General features: G+C 39.4%; 1 protein-coding gene across 3 annotated transcripts in view; it reads left to right on the top strand.

Moving 5' to 3' along the window:
- The window catches only part of gpcpd1 (glycerophosphocholine phosphodiesterase 1), a 50,452-nt gene that overhangs the window by 389 nt on the left and 22,873 nt on the right, over positions 1-27,190 (top strand). The window contains exons 2-10 of one of the 3 annotated variants that reach the window (XM_080200060.1): positions 1,033-1,212; positions 3,622-3,692; positions 6,818-6,925; positions 7,517-7,605; positions 10,183-10,273; positions 11,475-11,559; positions 13,992-14,067; positions 18,454-18,495; positions 25,415-25,538. In XM_080200060.1, coding sequence (XP_080056186.1) covers positions 7,557-7,605; positions 10,183-10,273; positions 11,475-11,559; positions 13,992-14,067; positions 18,454-18,495; positions 25,415-25,538 — 467 coding nt within the window. In that variant the 5' untranslated portion in view covers positions 1,033-1,212; positions 3,622-3,692; positions 6,818-6,925; positions 7,517-7,556. The remainder of the gene's footprint in view (positions 1-1,032; positions 1,213-3,621; positions 3,693-6,817; positions 6,926-7,516; positions 7,606-10,182; positions 10,274-11,474; positions 11,560-13,991; positions 14,068-18,453; positions 18,496-25,414; positions 25,539-27,190) is intronic. The other 2 variants (XM_080200059.1, XM_080200061.1) reach the window with 2 other exon arrangements.

Raw genomic sequence — 27,190 nt, forward strand, 5'->3', positions numbered from 1 at the left:
TGAGGGGGACGGGGAATCGAGGGCTAGAGGGGGGATGCGGGCATTGAGGGGGATGGGGAATCGAGGGCTAGAGGGGGGATGCGGGCATTGAGGGGGGACGGGGAATCGAGGGCTAGAGGGGGGATGCGGGCATTGAGGGGGGACGGGGAATCGAGGGCTAGAGGGGGGATGCGGGCATTGAGGGGGGACGGGGAATCGAGGGCTAGAGGGGGGATGCGGGCATTGAGGGGGGACGGGGAATCGAGGGCTAGAGGGGGGATGCGGGCATTGAGGGGGGACGGGGAATCGAGGGCTAGAGGGGGGATGCGGGCATTGAGGGGGGACGGGGAATCGAGGGCTAGAGGGGGGATGCGGGCATTGAGGGGGGACGGGGAACCGAGGGCTAGAGGGGGGATGCGGGCATTGAGGGGGGACGGGGAACCGAGGGCTAGAGGGGGGATGCGGGCATTGAGGGGGGACGGGGAACCGAGGGCTAGAGGGGGGATGCGGGCATTGAGGGGGGACGGGGAATCGAGGGCTAGAGGGGGGATGCGGGCATTGAGGGGGGACGGGGAATCGAGGGGGAAGAAGCAGATGGGCGCCCTTTTGCTCTGCCCTCAAGCTTTTCCTCCACATCGACAAGTCCGGGCGGCATCGTGTTCCTGGGCCGTCTTTTTTTTTAGAATCGAAACCGATACAAGAATGAGGGGTGGGGGGAGATGTCTGCACATCAGACTTTATTTTAAAAAGGGGGAAAGGACTGTGTCAGGGTGGTCGCCATCTCACCATCGAAGTTGTCCCCCTTCCTCTTCCCGTGTGTGGGTGACTATGCAGTGCTTTTCTTGCAGTGTGCGTGCGTGCGTGTCTTTTCCTTTCTAAATCTGCGCCAACTGACCACAAACCAGATGGGAGTCTTTCCAAAAATTAAGATTAATTAAGGCTTTTTGGTATGCAAAAACATTTGAGTTTTTTTTAAAAAAAAGTCAGCCAACCGCCCCCCCCCCCCCACGCAATTACATCTTTTTTTAAACAGCCCTGTCCCTTTTCCTGCAGGATGGCCACCATGACATCTCATGGGAGAATTCAGGACAAACGCATTTTGTGGCCTCACGATATCGTTAACCATCTGTGAAGTCTCACTTCCCCGAAAAGGTCATCCAGTCTCGAACGTTTCAGGGAACCAAGGGTTCAGACTCAAATATTTCAGGGAAACCAAGGGTCCAGACTCGAAAGGTTGGCTCTGTTATTTTCTCTAGAGGCTGCAGAGATGTTCCAGCATTTTCCTGTTTTTGTTTCAGATCCCAGCACTTTGCTTTTGTTGTTTTTACAGTTTCATATGAGGAAACAGTCATTGTCAGAGGAAAGATCTTGTACCTGGGGCTGGGTGACCAGTGTGATTCATCCTCCTATATTTTTGAGCTGTAATAATTTGCATTCATTTTAGGACCGAAAACACCCCCCCTTCCCTTACACTGAGGGGAATCAAATGTTGTTCGACAGTAGTGTTAGCAGAGATAATGATGCATAAAAGGGATGCGGGGGGGAAGCCCTGAATGAGAGAAAAGGCCAGCTAAAGGCATAATAAAAACTTAAAAATAGAAGCAGGAGTAGACCATATGGCCCCCTAAAGCCTCTTACATTGTTCAATATGTTCATGACTGATCTTCTGCTTAAGCTGCACTTTTCTGGCAGCTCCCCAAAACCCTTGGTTCCCTGAAATATGTCTAACTTTGACTGAAATATTCTCAATGATAGACTGTTCACAACCCTCTGGGAAGAAAATTCCGAAGGTTGACAAGCCTGGAACTTTGATCCTCGATGTTCAAATGACCAACCATTAATTTTAAGAAATCCCCCCCCCCATCCCCATGTTCTGTATTCCCCAAGCGGGTGAAACAACTTCTTCCCCAGTCAAACCACTTCAGAACCATGTCTATTTCAATTATCACCTCACATCTCCAGTCTTTGCAGCTTCCCATCAGAGGACAACCTCTCAACCCGGTAGCCAATGTGCAGCAGCTTTAACATAAAACACTTAAGGTGATTCACAGGGCCATTGTAAAAACAAAATAGTTATGGGTGGGGACCTTTAATGCTTGTGAACGTTAAATATTTATAAATGAGGGATAGAATTTAAAATTTGGAGACTTGGTGACTGACGTTCAGTAAGGATGGTGGTAGTGGCCAAACTGGCCCTTCTACATTCGAAAAGAGGCAGATTTTGCTAAGTATAGAATTTTACAGGGGATGGTAGATTTAAAGTTTAATTATTACTGTCACAAGTAGGCTTATATTAACACTACAATGAAGTTACTGTGAAATTCCCCTAGTCGCCACACTCCAACACCTGTTTGGGAGTTTGAGAGGTGAGTAACTGGCCACTAAATAGTGGGTTTGTGACCACAGCTAGTGTTAATTGTTTACATTAATGAAAAGGATAATTAAGTGCAGGGCATTCATTATTTCACCATGTATTGAGATATTTACAGTTCATTTGTGGTTTGTTCTGCTTGAATATAAAGAAGCATTCATTGACAGTGCGGTGGGTGTTGGATTATGAGAAGCTGATGTTTCACTTTGAATACATCTAAATTGAGTAAAGACTGACTTCTGGTTGCTGCCTCCACCTCCCTTTCACCAAATTGCTGTTGGGAGTTTAATAGCTGGGACCTGAATATTCCAGCATATTTAACATAGAACAGGAAAGGAGGAGAAGATGAGCTAGCTCTTGTTAACAAAGGATGAAATCAGTACTGTAGGGAGAAATGATTTTTGTCCACGGGATCAAAATATAGAAATATTGGGTTGAGAGCGGAGTTAGAAAAAGAAAGAAGTCACTTGGAGGTGTTGTTTATAACCCCCCTGACAGTAGCTACAATTTAGGATAGGGTAAAAATCAAGAAGTGTTGGCTTGTAAGAAGGGTACTGCAATTATGTGGGAGATTTTAACCTCGATATATTGAGCAAATCAAATTGACAAAGGTAGTATGGAGAACGAATTTGCAGAAACTGTCCTGAATTAATTCTACAACAATATGTTCTGTTTTTGACTTATTAATATAGACTCATAGAATCCATCAGTGCAGAAGGAGGCCATGCAGGCCATTCCCACCCAGGCCTTATCCCTATAACTCCATGCACTTACCTTAGCTAGTCCTCCTGACACTAAGGGGCAATTTTAGCACGGCCAATCCGTGACTGGAGAAGGATGCATCGTCCTGGGCTAACTTGGGATGTTAAAGATTGGAAGTTAGAAGAAAAGATGCATAATGCTGCAAAAATTAATGCTAGGTGACAAGATGGAGAAAGTTAACCTAATGTTTGACATTTGGAAAATGTTAGAACCTACTATTAAGAAGGTGGTGGTAGGATATTTGGAAAATCAGAACACAGGCAAAGTCAGAGGAGAAGGGGAATTATGTTTGACAAATTAGAATTCTTTAAGAATGTAATCTGCTGTTTTAGTAAAGATGCTGTAATTGTAAATTATCTTTTCTATCTGTGAATGAGCAGATATCACATTTGTGCAATCTTGTTGACCAAATGCAACGTCATAAAATTTAGTGCTGCTGAAGAACATAATATTAAAGGTGATATTAATATTAATTTTGAGCATTTTAATTCACTTCACCTTTAATACAGGCCTGGAGGTTTAAGGGCAATAAGCGGAGAAAACAAACCAGCATGAGGCCACAGATGTCCTAGTGTATGAAGTAAGTGTTTAACATTTATGAATACTAGTTGATTGTAAAGCATGTTTTGTTGTCATAAAGCACAATAAGACTAACTATTAATGTTTCAGCAGGCAGCACCCTATTTACACTGCTTGGGTGATTTTTTTAAGTGTGAAATGTGATTACTTTATACCTGTATGTTGTACATGTGCTCAGGCCCCTCCACAGCAGTTTATACAATTTAGATCAGCTGGATTTAAGAATTGTACAGAGGCTCATGGCATCCAAGGATCTTCTACAGTGATTTGACATTGTTCGCCATATGATGTCCAACCAGAAGTGTGTGATACAGTATTATAGAATCCCTACAGTGCTGGAGGAGGCCATTTGGCTCATCAAACCTGCACCGACAACAATCCTATCCCTGCAACCCCGTCTGTTTACACTGCTAATCGCCCTGACATAAAAGGCAATTGAGCATGGCCAATCAACCTAATCCACACATCTTTGAACTTGTAACTTATGCTAAAGTTATAAATGCCTCAAATGAGCACTGCTTTATGATTAACATATAACAGATATATATGTGTATGTGTGCTACTGGAACTATTTATCTTTGAACTTAAAATAAAATATATTTTATGAGCCAAGTACACAAAGTTGTCCAGTTAGTCCACTTAGGATAAAATTGATGTAATGTGGACTCCTGTACTCACCAGTATCTTGGCACATAATTTGAAATGTTTGTTGAAACAAATGTCTGAAAAGTTCAGTAGTTGTGTTCACCTTGTTGCTCCAGCTTCCTGTCATGTGGTATGCTGGTTGCGGCTTCTCTTTTGGTGCCTATGTGGAGTGTTGAATTAGGGAAAACCATAAGTGGCTGCTCTTCTACACTTCAGTTGAAGGAAGTAACATAAACTTTGTCCATCCTGTCATACATTTGTCTGACCTTTCATCCATAGTACGTAAAAGATTGCCTCGTTGCAACACCTGTAACCTGTTGATTAGTGCTGCAAATTTACTTCCCTAATCAGGGGTGATGTTCATAGCATTTTCTGTGGTTACTTGCAGCAGTGTGGTTGAAGCATTATTTCATGGTATAATGCAAATCCGTTGTGCAAGTTATATCAAAGCTTGCTGTATTATTTACACACTATTATGCCAGTTTGAATACTCAGAGCAGATGGGAAGTAAGGGTGTTGTTAAACAAACCTGGCCAAATAATTAAATCAGACTGGGTAACTGCTTTGTGGAACACTTTCACATGACTCCAGTCTTCCACTTGCTTGGCCTTTCAACTCTATCTTGCCCTCATGCCCACATATCTGTCCTAGGCTTGCTGCAGTGCTCTGGTGATGCCCAACGCAAACTGGAAGAACAATTTCCAGCCTTCTGAGCTGAATATTTGAGTTCAACAATTTTACACAGTAAACTGCCCCCTCTGTTTTGGCCCCGGCTTTTTTGTTTTTTTTCTCAGTTCCTTTGGTCTGTCGTCACATGGCCACCTGTCCTGTGTTTTCAGTTTTGCTCCAACTAACACATTCTGCTGTCATGCCTTTTGCCCTATTAACACTCTTCATCCCCGAATGGCGTCATTAACACACTCCCTTTTGTCTCATGTTGCTGACAGTGTTGTCAATCTCTCCTTTGCCCTTTTGTTCTTCTGTTCTGCCCCACCTGCTCCATCCACCTCCCCAATCATCTAATTAATTACATTTGTACATTTGGTTCTATAGAAGGGCCATTTGTTTCTCTCCACATATATTGCCAGGCCTGCTGAGTTTCTCTAGCATTTTCTGTTTTTATTTTAGTTAAAATCAGCGCCATAATGACCACAAAACTTGAAACATCGAGTACATTGGTCAATCTGTTTCATGTGGAAAAGAGGAAAAATAATGTTACTTCTCTATGCTTCAGTATTTTCCAGTATTATCTTCTGCTGTAAATGGAGTAGTATTTAATTTTTGATTTGATTTATTAGTCGCATGTATTAATATACAGTGAAAAGTATCGTTTCTTGTGCGCTCTGCAAACAAAAGTTCATAGAGAAGGATCGGAGAACATGCAATAGAAAACAGTAACTATCAAAGAATTTTGTAACCTTTTAAAATGTATCATTCTCATTAAGTGCCCACTCCCTAAATGTCAATAATAATTCTGCGTGGGACAGACTTCAGGCCTGAGTACTTCTAACATTTGCGGCTTTCATTGCAATTAATGTTTGGATAAAAATGGAAGAGTGACTAAATCACAATGCAGGGTTACAACTTATAAGCCAGATTTTCAAGCTGCAGTAGTACAGTGTTCCTGTAATAAATAGTAATATCTTCCGACTACCTGCAAGTTTAGTATTGATAGGTCATTTATTGCGGAAGTACTTGACAAAATTAAAAGGTGTATAAGCTGACAGTTGAAACTTCCAAAAATGTCATTCATTATTTTTGCTTGTCAATCCAGTTCTGTTCGTAACTTGCCATGCCATGTGCAGTCTGTACTTGGCATGGTGGCACAGTGGTTAGCACCAGGGATGTGGGTTCAATTTAACCTCGGGTCACTGTCTGTGCAGTATTTGTACATTCTCTCCATGTCTGCGTGGGTTTCCTCTGGATGCTCCAGTTTCCTCCCACAGTCTGAAAGATGTGTTGGTTAAGTGCATTGGCTGTGCTAAATTCTCCCTCAGTGTACCCGAACAGGCGCTGGAGTGTAACAACTTGGGGATTTTCACAGTAACTTCATTGCAGTGTTAATGTAAACCTACCTGTGACACTAATAAATAAATAAATTCCTTGCAACTGTTACCGCCTGCTTGACCTCGTGTTGATTTGTAGGTAAGTAAAACATGTATTTCCAGGGTGGAAGTCGAGCTTGACTAATGCAAGTGTCACATTTCTTAGCTGGAAAGGGACTGGACTTGTATGCTGAGTCTTGTGGCCTTAAAATTGAGATTGGTTTGTATGCTGGATTAATTTGTATGCAGCAATTTTCGTTATTCTGAAAGCTGAAGAACTATATTGCAATGATGTTGAAGTGCAAATGTGGAAGGTCAAAGATCACTGATTAGACAGCAACCATTTGTTTTACAGCACCCAAATACAGATACAGTACTTTCATATCTGCCAACCTAATTTTGGCAATGATATTACAATACAGTGTCTTTTGTGCAGGTGATGGTACTTTATTGCAGTTTGAGTTGTAACTCCACACACTGGTTACATGGAAATTTTGAAGACTGCTTTTCTCAACTCTACTAAACAAAAAACTTGAATCGCTTTGTAAGTATTTGTAAAGGTTTAAATCAAGACACAGTTGGGGTTTAAGTAAGCTGTAACAATATTTGAGCATTGCAGTAGAAATTATGTAGAGATTTTCTTATGTTTACTTAAGAGTATCATAATTTCTAAAAATGTTCAAAAAATTGTGCAGTTTTTCAGAAGTGATGTGTTCCTTATTGATTAGGGAAAGATAAATTGGAGATTTGATTAGCAATTGACTGTTGTGTAATGGTGAGAGTATTACATTGCTTTCCTATAAGGTAACTGCTGCAAAAGGTTTTGGTGACCTGCCCTTAAATCCAGCAACGTCATTTGATGCTGCAAGATGCATGATGTTGTTCAAAGTGGGAGAAACTTGACCTCAACTTGACACTTTTCACCGCAATGCAGCTGCAATCAAAGCTCAGTGCTGTGATGTGTTGGGAAGAACTTTGGGCTGATAGGGGATTTTGCAATCTGATTAGTAAATTGATTCTTTTGTAAACACCATAAATGACTAGTTTAGTATTTGACATCACAGACAGTACAATTTTTCCAAATGTTAGTTTGTTACTGTTGTACTAATTCAGTTAACTTGTATTTTTACTGTAGATAACATCAGCCATTCAATAGTGCCTCAACGTTGGTAAACATGTTCACTTCGCAGGTCACTTTCAAAATCAAGGGAGTTACACTTCCAGGTATTAAAGGGTTAAGTTATATGTTGATGCAATTTGCATAAGTATGAGACTGGAACTGCTGAATGAAATCTCACGTGGATGCATGCATGTCTCCATCAGGAAGGAAATAAATTCCATATTCACCAATTCCTTATGCAGTTATTAAATCTTAATTGTTAAATTTTAATAATAATTGTTTAGGTTTTGTGCCATACTTGCCTTTTTTTAACTGGTTTAGATTTGAATTAATATGATCTGTTTGTTGGTGGGCATTTATGCAACAAAGTTACTTTTGAATGTAGCTACATGCTTGTGAATCACAGGGAAGTAATTCTGGTGAATTGTTCTGTGTGCGTCTATAATAACATTAGTTACGATTCATAGTGTTCTTAGTCAGTCTTTCCTTGAAATGTTCGTCAGAAAAGTTTTATTGTCATACCTCATCATTTTTTCCACTAATTGGATGTAGAACATTTTGTTTTACAATAAATCATTGCCTATGTTTATTTTAACAGGCAGCACTTTTGAGATAACATGGCCATAGACATCTTAGTTTTTGTCCAGATATTTAAATATGAATGAGTTCAATGCATTTGATTGGTAACAACCCAACATTGCTGTTGTGCAAGTCTCAATCAATGACAAGTGAATTTGAACAGCCATAAACACAAGTGATACTTGCCATTTGGCCACTGATACGCTTACATATATATCTTACAAAACCTAGTATTGTTAAGGTACCAGAGCAGAAACCTAAAGTATGTTATGAAGCCCAACTAGACCCCAACAGTTTTTCTGTTTTGGAATTAGCATGAGGTATTTCACTCCAGGTATGATTCTATTGACACACTAGGAAGCTTTTAGCAAAAGAAACTCTATTTAACCAAACTATAACTAATTAGCTTAACTTTTACCATTTGAAATACTTGAGCATGACAAGGTACAATTCTTAACTGATAACCTATCTCTTAGTTCCAATTCAACTAATAATCCTATTATAGACTTAAACTTTTCAAAATCAGTCAGCAACACACAGACTTATGTGCTTGTACTTGGACTGCTAGTCCTTGAGCCATGATGTGGAGATGTTGGCATTGGACTGGGTTAAACACAGTAAGAAGTCTCACAACACCAGGTTAAAGTCCAGCAGGTTTATTTGGTATAAACGTCACTAGCTTTCGAGGTTTGCCCCTTCGTCAGAACTCCCACTCACCTGACAAAGGGGCAAATCCCGAAAGCTAGTGGCATTTACTACCAGATAAACCTGTTGGACTTTAACCTTGTGTTGTGAGACTTATTACGGTCCTTGAGCCTTCAGAACACCACTGGAGAGAGACCGTTGTTCCCTTAGCAGGTCCCGAACAACAGCCTCCGAAGACGGAAAGAAAGAGACACCTCTTGCTTCTTTCAGAACCTGGCAGTAACTATGTATTTTCCTGTAAGCCTAGCTGCTCCCTTCAAGCATATGACTGTCAATTTGCCTCATCAAAATTCTACTCTGAAACCTCAAGAGAAAAACAAAATAGACAAAAATCAATTAACTCAGACTAAAACAAACGTATCCTGAAGTAAAATCAACTATTAGCCCGTATTCTCAGCATGTGAGCTGCTCAGTACCCAGACAAATAAGCACAACATAAAACGGCTGAATTTTAAACATACCCATTACAAGAAACATGATATAAATTTTTTAAGGCACAATATTGTCAACTGTCTGTAGTTTGAGTAAAATGCTTCTCTTTGTCATGCTGCAAATCTGTTTACGGGTGCTAGGAGACTCTGGCTTCTCCCCTTTAAAAGGTGCCAAATTATCCATTGTCTTCAGAGTTAAAGCAGTCCAAAAAGAAACATTTTCTTGACTTTTGAAGTGTGCAAACCAAGACGCATGTTGAACAGCTTGTCTTGCTCAGAAGACTTGTTTGTTCTGGAAGTTCAGTTTACATGTCACTTGATGACTTGCTTAATTAATAACTTGCAGCCGCTCTAAAGGATGCAGGCTGTTATATTGGAATTTGAAAGTTCACTTAAAGTATATCTAATTCAACTTTAGACATTCAACATTTGCAAGTTGTTGCTGTTTGAGTTCATACTGATCTGAAGAGGAAAACATTTGTTTGCATAGTGCTTCTTGATAGCTGGTGATGTAAGTGCCATGTGAGTGGATTTCTCCCTCAAAGGATCTTTGCTGATTTGTTGGTATGCCTGCCTTTTTGTGTTATTGGGCCTTTCATGTCAGTACAGACTTGATGGACCGAAGGGCGTGTTCTGCACTGTAGGATTCTGTTTCTTAATGATATTAGTTATATTAATATGGAAATAGATTCAAAAGTGGAAATTATTTTCTGCTGAGTTCTTTGCACAAGTGCTTGTTAGTGCGACCCTGTAGTAGTCTTTTTTATTGTGCGATTGATTTAACCAACAATAGCATTAGCCAGTCAATTGTAGCTTGGCTACTAAATTATTCAGATAGTCATCATCTAAACCTAATGATCAGAGTTGTTATTACATAATATATACTCTTCATAATTAAACTGTTAACGTTTGTGTGCACACATGTCGGTTCCTTCCAGTTAACTTTTCTCCCGTTTGGTACCCTAGGTGAAGTGTTTGCAGTATGTGGAAATTCAGCTGTACTCGGTAATTGGTATCCACAGAAAGCAGTGCTTCTGGAGCCAGATGCAAACGATAGGTAAGTGTAAAAGAGGATGAATTGCTGCTGGATAAAATAGTCAGATTTGTGGAAGTGTCTAAATCAGTAAATGCAGTACAATAATTCCAATTTATTCAGTCAGGCAGCTACCGATCTGGTTTTTTAGTTTTATTTCATTAAAATGTATTTAATTCTTTTGGCGTATGTTTTCCCTCATTTGTTTTTCCTGCTGTTAATTATTTTGGCAGATGAAATTGGATGCATTGTCTACTAGTTATTGCTATGGGTATAAAAACAGTCTGAAAGATGTGATGTTCTGTACCCAAGCAGGTGCTGGAGTGTGGCGACTAGGGGATTTTCATAGTAACTTCATTGCAGTGTTAATGTAAGCCTACTTGCAATGCTGATAATAAACTTTTTTAAAAACTTAAAAGCTATCTAAATTAGGGTCCATGATATTGGAAAGCTGGCTACTGTGACTCAAAATAGCGGTTAGTATATGTTAATTTTATTTCTATTCAAATTAGGAAAGGTACTGTCCAGAATGAGAAGGAAATCTACAGATTACCCTGAGACACCTTTTGGTATTTGAGTCAGATATTTTCCTACTTTATTGATTCTCAGAGGGCTGAAGGGCCTGTTCCCATGTTGTACTTTTCTTTGTCCTTTGATAAGAGGAATGGTATTGTTTCTGACATTTATTGCCCTTTGCCTTTCACAGTTAAAAGCAGGTTTTGCTTGGTTTGGGCTTGGTTCCAACAGTTTAGTAATTCTGCTTTTTTTTTCCCCTTGATTATTTATGTATAGAGGCTTGTTTAAGGCTTAGGTCGCAAGTGAAGAAGTATCTAAGGTTTATTGTTTCAGTTAGCTCACTTTAGCCCACAGTTTGACAGGTCGAATTTTGATATGATTTTCAGTACCCCTTTTGCATATGTCTTGATATTTTTTAAAATCTATATTTTAAAAAATAAAAACATGGTGGAAGCAAGGAGGAAATAGTGCCTCATGAAATTGACTGCTTTTCAGTGTGCACTCAATACCTTGGCTTATAAACTTAAAATACTTACATTCCATTACATTTTTCACTGTTATCAATCTTTAACACCTGCAATTTTGGTCCAAATGCTAGCTGACTGTGTTCATGTGCTTTAAAGGATCTAACAAGTTTGGTTGGTGATGGCCTCAAAAATTTAAAATCAAACATTTGTATTAATAAGATGTTTCTGCAATTTTTCTGCAGCTTAATATGGAGAGCAACAGTCATTCTCCCAGGATCCACCGTTTTCCAATATCGCTATTTTAAATGTTACGTCATGGAACCTAAGGTAAGGCGCATTTTCTGGATTGTACTAAATCTATATGTTTAATTTCTGATTTTTCTTTTGGAGGATTTCCTGTTGTAAAATCTAGTTGTTTGTTTATTAAATGCTTCATTGTGTAAGCAAATACTAGGACGTGGGTACAGTCAGGCCAAAGTTTTCTTGCCTGGTATTTCCATTTTTCTCTCCCTCCCTCCTTGAGAAGGGGCAAAATTTGGCTCCATACAGCTGAATAGCCCACTGACAGTGGCCATAATAAGTGAAACGAAGTGAATTCTATAGGGGGTAAAGGGAGTGAAAAATAATTGGTTTTCTAGCTTAGATTTTTGTCAGTAAAAATTCTTGTCCTTAACCCATTTACCTCTGCAATGGATGCTATCTATAATGATTGGTGATATTTTGTGTCGTCTTGTTAAATTTAAGATAAATTATGATTGGTGTAAGTATAATTGGTACATTAAACTATTCTATTCACTTGTTCTGCATTGGCAACTTCACTCTGTATTGCATCAGAGATTCTCCTTCAGCAAATGTATAGACTTGACACACATCCCTTCCCATCCTTTTGCGTTATATTTTTGCGTGAGGGTTTATTATTGTTTGGTTCATTTTAGCAGCAGTAAATAACCTGTTGCACTACCTTACTTTCTCTCAATTGGCAATCAGTTACCTTCTTTAATTAGCCATTAGATTACTTTTAAAGTCAGCATGTTGCAAGTGATTCTTTTTTCCATCTTTCTACACTTGTTTTTTAAAGTGAAGAGTGGCAATAGTTAGTGGATTTAGTAACCTGAGTGCTTCAGTTTTAACTTGATTGAACTTTCTGAGAATGCACTAACGATTAAATGTATTTTAAATGTATTTTTTTTTAAATCAATTGCTGTTCTAACCAAAATATACAAATCAACATAAATTGATGAAGTAAAAGGAAGCTAAACTGTTTATTGGTGTTGCCACTAGGATTTCTGTGAACTGTAATGGTGGCTCTGAAATTTTTATTTGGCATGGTTGTGCCAGGTGACAACATTCTGAGCAATATAAGATGCAGGTTTCTTGTTGATGGTGGTAGAAATAGTTTGAGCTGAATAAAAGCGGTCAAACTGTTGTTGGCTTAAGTGGAGACATTTTTGGGCGTTAGTGCTTGTACCTCTGAACAACCTAGTGACAACACTGATTTTAATTTTACCTATTGGTTTCAAACAAAAACTGAAACATTTAGAAATGTCCCCTTTTCTTTCATTCTTTGTGCTTATGCATGTGGCTATTTTGATTAATAATACACTTTTTTAAAAAAAATCAACCATCAGATGTACGGACAGGCCCAGATGGGGAATCTAAGCAAATGCTGTGGATTTTTATGTATTTTAAATGGACTGGTGGTTGCTTGAGAAAGAATGTCAGTAGAATATTAAAGCTTGCTTGTGTTTTTTTTTAATTTTCCTGTGCTCCATAGTGTTAGTGAAATCCTAACGAGAGAACACTTGTTCACTTTTTAGTGCCTAAAGGATTTTTGCATTGCAACGTTTTTGCTCTGCTATCCCCTCCTTGTTTCCCCTTCATTTCCCACACTGGTTGGTGTCGCCGTGAGGAATATTAAAGTACAACCAAAAGTGGAGGAAATGTTTTGCGAGGAGCCCGAGTGCTGAAACTGCCCAACTATTTCATGTAGATCCTTAAGAGCTGCAGGAGAAGACTTGTTTCATTAGTCCCTGCTGGCTTCAGATTCGATTGCAAGAGTGAAAGCTCTAATTCATTTCCCATCTTGATCCTTTAAAAGTAACTTGAAGAAGAATACTAGGTTTATTTTGTATCAACTTCCTCATTTTCAGCAATCAGTATTTTTAAAGTTCAAGATTATTAGTTACAATATTGAAGAGTGAGTTTAAGCTGCGTTTTGTAATTTTATGTATGGTACATGTATGATGATTTAGTAAAAATAATTTAAACCCTTTATTTCCTATTCAGGTCTTGCTGGGCTATGCACCTCCTGCAGACCTGGCAGCCTGTTTCTATGCATCTGCCAGTGCTGCTGTTCAGTCAGACAGCCAGTCGGAAGCTCATGACAACCTGGCAATAGGACTCCTACCAACTTTTCTCTCCTCTAGAGAATTGATGGGACCTGTGACAGAAATGTGAGATTGGAACTCTTCACTGAGAAGTTCAAATTTGCATCTCTCCTGTGGTACCATCTGTTGGTGCTCTAATATGCTGTGTTATTAAATTGAACTGTGGTCAATCCAGTTTCAATATTGGTTATGATCTTCAGTACCTGTAATTTCAGGCAATTATGTTACCTCGTGAAAAGCACAGATTGAAAAATTTGTAAACGTTCTACCAGAAGTGGTTAAAAACGTATCTCTTATCCTCTGAGCTTACATTTTCTTCTAGTCCTTTTGTATTATTATAAAGGGCTTTAATCTTTTTATCACTTGACTCAGAACCCTGCTGATCTTCGGCAAGTGCTAGTCAACAAGTGGGAGACTCATCCTCATCCACGATCATTTAATCCGTCGGGTATGTCACTACAGTGTATTGAGTTTCTGTTATCTGCCAGATTGGCAATAGCAGAGGTACATGTAATTAAATTAAGCATCTGACGGTTGCCATTTACTTTTCAAATTGAGAGAGGTACTACTAAACGTCAGTCTTTTATTACCACATTATACTTTGACTCTTGCGAACCAAATGTCTGTCACGTTGGACATAATGCGACCGACATTTCTAAACAGTAATTTCCCCCTCTTCCCTCTCACCCGTCCTGTACAATTCTTGCCTGGTTACACTCTCAATCTATATTCTAGATGTTCTGAACCAAGATTTCATAATGGTCCTCTAAACTGACCATTGGAATTTAAGTGGTTCTATATTGGCTCACGTTGGCCCTCGCGCATGCTAGGCTGTCCCCACTGCCAAACCCTGCATGTGCAATTAACTTGTTCCCCCCAACCCTACCCATGCACGCAATTTGCTTCTTACCACATTGAAGCATTATTCAGTTGTATCCCTGGACTGCTTGTCAGTTTGAACCATTCCTAATTAAATGAGTTACCTTCTAGAAATTTAATTGTCAATACTGAAGACCAAATTAAGTTTTCTCAGAATGCTGCGCACGATATGTTGGACAGCACCTCATGCTGGTAGACAACGTATTACTACAGCTTTTTCGCTCAAAGAAGTTTTTCAGGTATTTAACGTGAAGCTACTTTGGGTTAAGTAATCCACTGCGCTACATTTGCACTGATCTACATTCGTGGAAATAATGTTTAGTGCCAATTCTTCTATCTTTCCACATGCATATATCTTAGCTTGTGACTTGTTATGTTAACAGTATGTAATTTTTTATCCCTAAGTTTATTTTTAACTTTTTAAGCGTACAAAATAGATTTATTTTACAATTAATTTATTTGTTCCAATCCCAAGTAACTTCATTAAAAGTTTCTTATAAAGATCTGATTTCTAATGAGTTTCCTTACGTATAAATGAAACTGAAGATTGATTTCTTCAAAATACAATTTTTCTAAGTGTCGCACAGTTTCTTCCACTTGTCTACCTTGATCAGTGGTGATGAGCTTTTACCACCATTGCATCTCTAATCCAGCTGAATAAGCTACTCGGAAGTATATTCCCACAATTGAGTGAATAGGACTGCAGTATTGGTGTGTTGAGGCTGAGTGATGCAACATGTATCCCCCCGTCTCACACTCTGCAAAACAGCATGCTGCTGTTTCAGCGTGGTGCACCATGGCTACGCTTTCCTCTTTAACATTTAAAGCGCATTAGCTGTTCTCCCATGTGCTACCGCTGAGTGTGCCACTTTGCACCTAATTTGCCATTAAGTTTTTTATTAAGGTTTGTTAACGACAGAAGAAAGCATTTAAAACACCTAGGAGCTATAAATTGAGAAGAATTAAATTGCATATCACAGGTGAGTACATTATTTAGGAGCAGGGTGTATAAGTCATCATTAGAGCCAACACAAGATAACACATGATGCTGAAGAAACACAACAAAAGAAACAGGAGCAGGAATACACCACGGCTCGTCAAACCTGCTTTGCCATTCAGTAGGATCGTGGCTGATCTTGGGCTTCAACGCCATTTTCCTGCCTGCTCCCCATATGCCTTAGATCCCTGAGACCAAACTTCTGTCTATCTCAGCCTTAAATGTATTCAACAATGAAGCAAAGGAACTGGTTGCTCAGTTCCCCCAAGATGTCACTGCTGTAGTTGAAGCACCAGAGATGGTATCGCCTCATGAAAATAGGACATCTTTGGGTTCTCCACTGAATTTCCTTACATTTCCATAATGAAGGTAACTATCCCTTAACACTGGCCAGGGATCACTTAAGCTGTGGTCTGGAATGTCTGACTGACATTCTTTACTGAAATAAAATCAGCTTCCTTCCAGTACCTCCAGTACTACCCCTTTTGTTAATATTTACAATTTGAGTAACAAAAGTTTTTTTTTTCGAGCATGCCATTGTTTGAGCTATAATTCTTTTAAAACTGGAATACAATCCCAGGAGACTAGTCCTTTCACTATTGAAGGTATGTTCTTAAGTCAGGAATTCCAGTATCATCCTGGCTTCTGGGGCTGATGAAATAATGGAATTCAGCACCACCTATTCTACCTGATTGAACCTGGTCCCAAGTTGTGTAAGGTAAACCAGGAGCCAGGATGTAAATGTACATTAGTGTACACTTCTTATGCAGCATAGCTTTGGCATTCTGTCCCATGTGTCTGGGAATGCAATACATCCCATATTTTGCACCTAGCATAAAGACAGCTAACAACTTTGAACATCAAATATATGTAGCACATTGGTGCCACATACCAATAAGCTACTCTATAAAATCTTTTAGAAGAATGGCACTTGGCTTCTGGCGACTCAACAGTTGTGTTAGCATCTGACAGTTTTATAAAGGAGATATTGTTTGTGACTAAACTTTGCAAGTGATCCCATTCTGATTGTATACAAAGGTTCCCTTGTCTCTATTTACCTATCCCTTTAAGTATGTGGGCTTCTTGCCGTTGCTATGCTGGGGTAAGCCATTAAGAGATTCAAGTAAAACAGGTATTGTCATGCATGCATACTAAGGGCTCTGAAGGTCTCTTGTCCAGATTCTAACACTGGGTAACTAAGAGCACAAGGAATAAGGACCTTGAGTTTAGAAGCACTATTGTGTACAGTAATCTTGGACCTCTCTCCAACAAGAAGTACCAGACTGTTAAATTATATCACATCCTAACTGCAGCACAGAAACATTAGATCCATGCCAATGTTCATATCTCATGTATGCCATCTCTGATCTTCCTAATCCAGTCAGCATTTCTTCTTTTACTTCACTTTTATTGCATCCCCTCTTAAAAAGTCACTAAATAAAGGTGGAGATTGACTGGAGATCAGGTAATTTTTTGAGCTTGAGAAATTTGTTAGTATCATACAAATGTATTTTAAGAATTACTTTATTAGTGCTGAGGCCATTTTTTAGGCAATGCACTCACCATCCGTAAATAAGGTCAAATATAGTCCTCATTCTAAAACACTTAAAATGGCCAGATCCATTTTTAAAGGCGCAAACTATTTACGTCTACAGTGAAGATCTTTTGAAATGCAAAATCCTATGGCCGGTCCTAAGCAAGAAGAATCAATCGTTGCCATAAGATGACAAATTTAGAAGGGGAAGTTCGGTCTTGCACTGTATTAATAGTAGATCATAAAATATTGGCTCAGAGGAGATGGGCATGACCATGAGAATACTTTTTATCCACCTAACTACTTTCACTGCAAAAACAAATTAGAGAGATGGTCAATTTTGAAGACCTTTGGCTGGCTGATCTGTTGTTAAAGGCTTACAATAGCAAAAGTATGCTTTGGTTGTTTTATCATCAAAGGCCATCTTTAAGGAAGCTTGGAACGGAACAAAATGGATGAAGTTAACATGCTGGGGACTTTTAACCCTCATAGAGGATAGTAGCCCAATGAATAGCTGATGCTGATCCTGATCCATCCAGACAAGTGACAACTGGGAGACTGCTGATTTTAATGATCAAGCCTCATTGACATGCCACTGGCCAAGATACTCACCAAAATGGCTGGGAAAGTTTTTCTCCATTTTAAAAGTGCCACAAGGTGTAGTAGCCCACTTATTTCTGCCCAGTGGAATTTTGCAGTAATACAGAATATATTGCATATGTGCCCCAGTTTCTGAGTTTCTTTTACGATTAATTTAAGACTGAGCTGAGGGATTTCTTCATTCAATGTTGTGAATCTTTGAGATTCTCTGTTCCAGAAGGCAGTGTATTGTTGGTCGTCAAGTAAGCTCAAGATTAAGATAAAATTTTTTGAACTGAGGTAATCAAAGGATGTGGTGCTTGGGCAAAAAAGTGGAATTGGCCATTATCTTGAGGAACGTCACAGTCTTGAGGAGCTGTATGGCTTACTCCTATTTCTGGTGCTCTTGGTTGAAACCTATGTTTAGTTGTGATGTTGGTTCCTTAGCTTCCTTGTAAATCACTAATCAGCACTGACATCATTGTTCCCATCGTTCACCTTGACTGGCTATGGGAAAGAAATGACTCCAACATTTATTTCCAAGTTTTACAAATTTTGTTTACATTCTAAGAGCTTGAAATGACCTTCAGTGCTCAGTATGCTACCCAAAAAGGGTGCTGAATCAATTTTTGGGCTTTGTTTGAAGACAGGTCTGTGCTTTAAAAGCACTTGTATGTTAATGGATTTAAATCAAGTAATATTTGTGCATCAAGGAAAGGTATCTTTTCAAAATTAATTTAGTCGTCTTTACAGCTAGGAATAGAAAATTGTTTAATTTTAAACTGAACAATGTGTCTAGTGTAACAATTACTGACTTCTCCCAATGCTTCCTTTCTCTGTTCTAGAACGAGAGTGCGTTTTGAATGATGGATACTTTGGAATTTTCAGTAAGTGTACTGCAATATTTTATTATTGAATATTAAATGTAGAATAATTCCAAAGGAGTGTCATATTGGACTCAGTGTCCACAGATTACTGCCAGGTGTGCTGAGATTTCTTGGCACTGTTATTTTTGATTTCCAGAGTCTGCAGTATTTTATTTTTTATCATAAATATAGGATGGTTTGCAAGTTAGTTGATGCAGTTCTATATGGAGAAGAGAATCCAGCCATGAAGTACAGTGTATTCCTTGGAGGTGGATCTGTCTTTCAAAGCAGTCCGTGGGGTTTCCTCCCGTAGTCCAAAGATGTGCAGTTTAGGTGGATTGGCCATGCTAAGTTGCCCCTGTCTTACCACATATGGGGAGTCAAGACCAAGTGCAGATTTCAGATAAAAGCAAAACCGGAAGGTGGGAATGAATTAATCAGTGTGTGCAAACATCATTCAATCCCCATTTTAATGCATACCCTCTGCCCTTATTTTTGTATTTCTGGTATAGATTCCTATGTCTGCATTTATAATGGGGCTTACTATGTAAAGTCTGCAGTTTATAATGTGGCATGTTCCTGCTCTGCTAATGCAATATCTCTACCAGAAAAGCGTAATTATAGTCTGACCATTTTTCAGGGATGAATTCCAACACAAGTGTTGAAGCTTGAATTTATAACGGAGAAATATTGAGGTGGAAGTGTGTACAAATTTAAGAATTTTAATATTGGGGAGTAGCATTTTAGAATTCCTGCAGGGTTTAATTTGCCGATTTTTAAAGAAAATTCAAATGAAGCCTTTCGGTTCCCAAAAATGTCAACTCTTGTTAACGTGAGATAAAACAGCGTCACAAATATAGGATAATTCCAAAGAAGCATTGTATTGGGCTCAACTTTTTCGATGTCTCCCTGTTTGAGTCTCAGGAGTGCGTCAACAGGTTGCTAAAGGGAGCACAAGCGACTTTAAGAACATAAGAAATAGGAGCAGGAGTAGGCCATCTAGCCCTTCGAGCCTGCCCCGCCAGGCTCAGTTCCACTTTCCCGCCCTCTCCCCATAACCCTTAATCCCCTCTCATCAAAAACCCATCAACCCGCGTCTTAAAAATATTTAGCGAGGCAGCCTCCACCACTTCAACGGGCAGAGAATTCCAGAGATTCACCACCCTTTGAGTGAAGAAGTTCCTCCTCAACTCTGTTCTAAACCGCCCCCCCTTTATCTTGAGGCTGTGCCCCCTAGTCCTACTGTCTTTTTTGAGCGGGAAGAGTCTCTCCACCTCTATCCTATCCATCCCATTCATCATCTTATACGTCTCAATGAGATCTCCCCTCATTCTTCTAAACTCTTAACGGGTACAAGCCTAGTTTATTCAGCCTCTCCTCATAGCTCAACCCCCTCAACTCCGGTATCAGCCTAGTAAACCTCCTCTGCACTCCCTCCAAGGCCAAAATATCTTTGCGCAGGTGCGGCGCCCAAAACTGCACACAGTACTCCAGCTGCGGCCTCACCAATGCCCTATACAGCTGCAGCAAGACCTCCCTACTTCTATATTCAATCCCCCTCGCTATGAAGGCCAGCATCCCATTCGCCTTCCTGACCACCTGCTGCACCTGCAAGCTGGGTTTTTACGACTCATGCACAAGGACCCCGCGGTCCCTCTGCACCGTTGCCTGCTGCAGTTTTTCGCCACTAAGTAATAGTCCTTTCTACCATTCTTCCTACCAAAGTGGACCACCTCACACTTGCCAACATTAAATTCCATTTGCCATTTCCTGGCCCATTCGCCCAGCCTATCTAGATCCTTCTGCAGACTCTCCACACCCTCCGCACAATTTGCCGTTCCCCCAATCTTGGTGTCATCAGCAAATTTCGACACCCTACACTCGGTTCCCTCCTCCAGATCATCTATATAAATGGTAAAAAGCTGAGGCCCCAGCACCGACCCCTGGGGCACTCCACTAGTCACCATCCGCCAATCCGAATAGCACCCGTTGACCCCCACTCTCTGCCTCCTATTTGACAACCAATCCTCTATCCACGCTAACACCCTATCCCCAACTCCATGTCCCCCGACCTTCTGCAATAACCTCTTGTGAGGTACTTTGTCAAACGCCTTCTGAAAATCCAGAAAGACCACATCCACCGGCTCTCCTCTATCCACTGCCCTAGACACATCCTCATAGAACTCCAGTAAATTTGTCAGACACGACTTCCCTTTAATGAAACCGTGCTGCGTCTGCTCTATCAAGCAATTCCCTTCAAGATGCCTCGCAATTTCCTCCTTAATGACAGATTCTAACATTTTACCTACCACAGACGTTAAACTAACCGGCCTATAATTCCCTTTTGATCCTTTTGACTTTGATCCTTTTGCGCGTAAAATATATACACTTAAGGCATATATGCACTACAAGTTTACTATATTGCAATCTGGTGGCTCAAGACAGCTGTCAAGCTGCCCAGATTGATGTCAGTTAATTCATTACAGAGTGGGTTTGGAATTTGGGCTACTATCTGCTTATCTTAACTACTTATTTGGCTACCTTGTTACTAGTGGAGTTCTATTATCTTCAATAGATATAATTTGATTCACTACCATCTAATTTATTAGTCAGGGTGGATTGATGATTTCTGTGTGGCCCTTTTCTGTTTTTGAGTTTTATTGGGGCGTGTGTAAGAATGGACTTGTGTTTGTACTTTATTTCTGACCCTCCGTTTGGTGAGGATTCATGGTTGTCTTGAGGTAGAAACTCATTGTGGGCTCCTACCACCTAGTAGAATAGCAGTATTATATACCCATTCTATATACTATGAGTAAGTTTGACTATGCTTTGTAAGATGCTGATGTGATTGTGATTCATGGATTTAGGATTGTGCACATGCATAACCTGTACTCATTAGAAACTGTCGGCTTAATTTTACCTATGATAGCTATTTGTAAATAGGTTCACTTCTAGTTCTATTGTTTTTATTTTATCTTGGTTGATGAATGAAATTTCAAGCTATAATGTTTATGAACCATGTTTATTTGTTTTAAGTTAATACTTTTCTCTAAAGTTCATCATTCATTGGAGCTGTACATATTACCATGCACCAGCCAAGCCAGTGTATTTTTTAATCCCTTTGTTCACATTCCGTTGCACAGATGAAAGAATGAGACATTAGCTACATCATATGAAATCCGGGTATTATAAATTTCTGCTCTTAAAGTATTCTCTTGGATTCAAGTCATTGTTGTTTTGTAATTGGGCCTGTATCCCTCAACAATGAGAAATTTATGTTCATTGACCACTATCAAGATGCATATTAATCTAACACATTGTCATAATGACGGGATGTCATGGCCTTCACATTTATCCCCTGTTGGATTGTAGCACTTAGTGAGTCAAGGACAAATGAGGGTTTTAAGCTATTCTACTTTATCGTCAATAAGTGAGTCCACAAAGTTGTGGTTAAAGAAAATCTCAAGTCGTGCAACTTAATTTCAGTCTCTCATTGGTAAGAAAACTCAAAATTTGTTCCATTGACTATTTTGATAGGCTGCAAAAACTTGAATTTTCTTGGAACCATCTTTTTCTGTAACCTGACTAGCTACCTTTGCTGTTCTTCTACAGCGAAGATCTGCTTCTCCCTGCCTCGCTTGGCAGCCTTCAAAACACGCATTTAATTCTTCTGTTGTTCCCAGTGTTTGTTGGCAGTGGGATGGTGACTTGAGCATCAACTGTTCCTCTGTTCAAGATTTGGTTAATGGAGACACTGCTTCTCTCGCCCTTTCTTCACAACCCTCTGTCCCATGTAGACCAGATTGGACCACCTTATGCTACCTCATCTAATTTGAATTTAGCAGTAACTAGGAATTTGGTGTGCGGTTAAAAGCTCAGTATGAAGTGAATTCAGTAGGGCCTCATTTTCCAAAAGTTTTTGCAATGGGGTTAAGGGCACTGTGGTGTTAGTGTACCTTTTAAGATTTTTTTAAAATCGTGGTCACAGCCTTAGGTGATGCCATTGGTGAGAGGAGAAAAAAACTGCAGATCAGATGACAAATTTTGTTTTTAGTTTTGTTTTGGCTGCAGTGTTAGAGGCAGTCTTAGAAGCAAGCTGGAAAAGAATTCCACCTTTCTGTTTCTATTTTGAACGTTTTACCAGTTAGCTGAAAGCACGGCTTATTGCCATCCTGCAGTAAAGAATCTGTTTTGGTGTTGTTGGGAAGCTGAAAACTACAAGCTGTCCTTGAGTTTTCAAGATCATTTGAAAGCAGCATTCAACCCACAACTGCATTCCAGCATCATGTGAGCTTTAGCCTGTGCAGTGATAAATCTGTTCGAAGGTTTTTGTTTGTTGGATTTTAGCTTTAATTGGAACACATTTGAGATATTCATTAAGGGATGTACATTTATAGTGGTTGGTTTGTTTCTTGTTTGTAATCGATAAAAAGTTGATGCTAATTTTCTTACTATACATGTTAACTGCATTCTTAAATAAACTTTGTTCGGTAAAAGCTCCCTACTGGATCACTTGAATTATACCTGAAGAGAAGCATTCATACTTACCCTAGCCAAATTCAGGATGCAAAATTTATGGCTCAGGCAGGCTTCATTAAAACACTTAGGAGTTTTTGACCTGAACCATAACAGCACCACGAGTGGCTGTACTCCAATAGATTTCAGACTATGGGAATGTCAGTGGAGAAGTGTGTAATCACTGTCAGAAACTTCTGGATTTGCATATTTAATATAACATGTGCAGGCTGCTGAAGTTACTGTCAGTTTTGGAGGAGCAGTGATGCTGAACCCTGATAGCTTAACCATCATTACTACTGAAAATCAGACCATAATTTTTAAGTCATCCTTTAATTGTTTTATTTACCCCTAACTGAAACTTTACTCCTGAAAGAAATAAAATACTTCTGCATAGTTGTGACTCCTGTCTTCATCTTGTTAATTAATTTTAGCTTTCAGTGCTTTTCTTGTGAGCATTAACTACTATTTGTACCTTTTTTGTCTAAATGAGTTGTGTGTTTATTACTTACCATAGCTCCTTAAGGGCCAGTTGCTGAATGTAGGTGCTAAGATGTATGGCTGCCTTTTCCTTTCAGAACTTTTATATAAGTGTATATTTTGATGCATTAGAATATTCTATACTTGGCTTCCACTTAATTGTTGCTATTTGCATTCCCATAAATTGATTTATAGAATCTCTGTAGTGTAGGAGGAGGCCATTCGGCCCATCAAATCTGCATCATCGACAATCCCACCCTAACTCCTTAGCCCCATGTATTTGCCCTGCTATTCCTCCTGACACTAAAGGGCAATTTAACATGGCCAATTAACTTCATCCCGCACATCTTTGGACCATGGGAGGAAACCCACGCAGACACGGGAAGAATGTGCAAACTTTACACAAAGTGACCCGAGGCCTGAATTGAATCTGGGATCCTGGTGCCTTGAGGTAGCACTGCTTGCCACCATGCTGCCCTTTTTAGCCCTTTTTAAAATGTGACAGCAGCAGTTTGAGCCTCAAATCTTTTCCTATCAGCTATTCCTGATTTACTAAATCCAATGTATTGTCATTGTCTGTATAACTAATCTCTACATGAGTAAGAAACCAGTGTTTAATGTGAATGCCTCTTATAGGGCTGCTTATCTCTATACTTAGGCAATGTTTATCTCTGTTTAATCAAAATCTTTCATCTATGCTGGTTTCCATTTATTGGCTCTGATTTCGTAGCTGCAGAACCTCATACTTTGGTGAAACAACACCCACTATCAATGTTGGTGTACCATCTTTATGTGGCCAACTCTCCATAATGTTTCTTCCCATGTAAACAAGAACAGTAGTTCTTTCCTCATTTAGTACTGCCTCAACTCTACCATCTATCTCAGGCTATGGTGTAAATAAAGAAAAATTACAGAATCACCATCTAGATAAACATACAGAAGAGACAGTAAATTCTTATAGATGACATTTTTCCAGCCCACATCTTGAACAAAAAGTGCTTTTATAAAGTATCTTCCGTGATCTCTGAACATACCAGTGAGCCTCATAGCCAATTAGGTACTTCTGAAACATGGTGGACCTAATAATGTAAGGGAATGTGATAATGTGTGCATAGAAGAGTCCTACAAACTGCAATGAAATAAATGACTGGGAAAGACTTTTAAAATTTTGGTTGGCAAATATTGGCTAGGACACCAGGGAAGACTCTAATGGCATAGGATCTTTAATGTCCACTTGCATGTGCAACTAAGATCTCCACTTGCATCTGAAAGAGCACTTCCCATAGTACAGTAAATCTTGTGAATGTCACAGAAATGTTAAGAAAGGTTATGTGCTGAAGCCACAGGAATGAGGCTTGGAAACATCTGAGTGCTACTGCTGAACTAAGGCTGGCAGAATTGAGATGTTCTGTCCCTTCTGTTATCCTGCTGGTCCACTAGTGATTTTTCTGGTTCTTTCTCTATTAGCCCACTAGCTAATAAAATCATTTTATTTTTTAAGATTGGAGAGATGATCAGATGAGCAATTCTACTGAGGGTGTAAAGTGAAAGAGATTTTTGGTGTGAAGATTCAGTGCAATTTGGACAAAGACATGCAGTCGGTTGTTATGGTCGACTGTGTTATTTCAATACTTTGTATTTTCAATTTAATTAAATGATTAATTTGTTAGTACTTTATAATATTTAGTAAAGGCAATTATCAGCAGCCCTTGCTTTGTAGCATCTTCGGCATCTAATTGTTTATAGAGTCACCAGAATACTAACATTCTAATATTTGGCAGTTATTAAAAATAGACATTCACTATGATGTTTACAAAAATCTTACACAGGCTGTGCAATGTTATAGTTGGCTCTGCTGAACTCTAAAAATATAACTTGACGTGGATGATTTTTAAAGGATGTCTGCGAATGGGCATAAACCAAGTAACATAATTTGTGTTCACAGATGGTGTTGAGAAATTGGATTCTGGGTGGTTAACGTGCCAAAGTGAAATTCGTTTGAGGTTGCATTATTCTGAGAAACCTCCAGTTTCCATATCCAAGAAGAAGTTCAAGAAGTCCAGATTTAGGTAAACTTTCTCTTTCTAATCATTTAAGGCCATTCAGGACATCAAACCTGGACTTGACAAGATGGATTTTGAAACTGTTGTGTGCTGTAGGTTGAGATCACTAAACTGAACGAGGGCTTATTCTCCATAGATTTGTGAAAAATGCAACCATGGAGTAACATTAATGAATTTTGTATGAAAACAACTGAACATTGTAGATGTTTTAACCTTGTGTTGCTCCCAAAGAGCTTGCATCGTAGCAGTAGAACTATAGACGCTATTACTTCTCTGTGGAAATGTTTATAGTGTCATTGCTTTGCTAGCTATCTGTGAAATAGTGTTTGTTAGAATGTATGTTTAGAGCACTAAGTGTTCTGGATCTTGTTATAGCTTGCCACTTTGCAGCTCTAGACTTTCAATCTTAAGATAACTTCAAATTTTTGAAATAGTTGCTTCTGTCATAGTTACTTTTAGCTATATTTCCTTGTATAAAGGCAAATGGAATTTACTGTGTCTGGAGCTGCTGCAGGGTTTTTTAAAATGTAACTTTGAGAAGTTGAATTGTGACTAAGAGTTTCTGGATCAGAGTGTGGTATGAATTAGTCTATTGCTTTTCTTTTGTCTGAACAGATGATCGTAGTAAAGAAATAAGAATCAACAAAGGTTTTAGTGATACAAAGGATAGGGAGGATTACTGTGAAGATATTGCTTTGGTACTTAACGTTATGGAGCATCGCCTTTAAGGAGGAAGAAGAGGTGGGGATGTTCAGAGGGAATAACCAAAACGTACGGTCTTGACAGCTGAAGACATAGCAAACAGTGGTTAAGTGATTTAAATTAGACTAATGCAATATATGAGGATTTTGCAGATGGAGGAGGCTGGAGGTAGAGAGGACAAGGCAATGTAGTGGCATGAAAAACTAGGACAAGATTTTTAAAATTCTGGTATGCTCAACTGGGTGGTATTGGTGAGCGAGCAAAGGTGTGATGGGTGAACATGTCTTGGTGGGTTTTAGGATGTTTGCATTGGAATTTTGGATTGTCAAGAGTGCATTGGAATGGTCAAGTTCAGAGGCAACAGTGGCTTGGAAGAGGGACTCAGCAGCAGGTAAGTTGAGGCAGGAATGGAGTTGGATAATGTTACGGGTAAAGAGAGGCAGTCGTAGTGTGAGTATGTGGTGGAAGCTCATCTTGGGATCAAGTGTGAAATCAAGATTTGTGAACACTCTGGTTCAGCCTTTAGCTGTTGCTGGGTAGAGTCAATAGAGAATGGAGTTTGTGGTGGGGGCTAAAAATTATGCTTTCAGTCTTCCCATTTCCCGACGTGCAATTTGAGGAAATTTCTATTCATCCAGTTCTGGATGTCAGACAAGCATAGGGTTTGACAAGCAGAGGGCTTTTTAGTGAATTGAGAGGCAGCCACTGTGGAGAAAATTAGCAGAATGCACTCAGCTGTTTTTAGCAAACTCTCTTAACTTACGAAAAGCATTATAAGCGATACAATTGAAGTATTCCAATTAACCTTGTAGGAACAATAGTCCAATTTTGGAAAGCTCTCTGAGGGAGAACAAATGTATCATAGAATAAAGAAAATGGTTTGAGGCTTGTGCAATGAGTATGTTTAGCTGAAGGGAAGAATCTGGCTTTTTGATACTCGCACCTCCACCCCCAAC

Source organism: Carcharhinus amblyrhynchos, chromosome 12, assembly GCF_965287045.1.
Source record: "Carcharhinus amblyrhynchos chromosome 12, sCarAmb.v2.hapA, whole genome shotgun sequence".
NCBI lineage: Eukaryota > Metazoa > Chordata > Chondrichthyes > Carcharhiniformes > Carcharhinidae > Carcharhinus > Carcharhinus amblyrhynchos.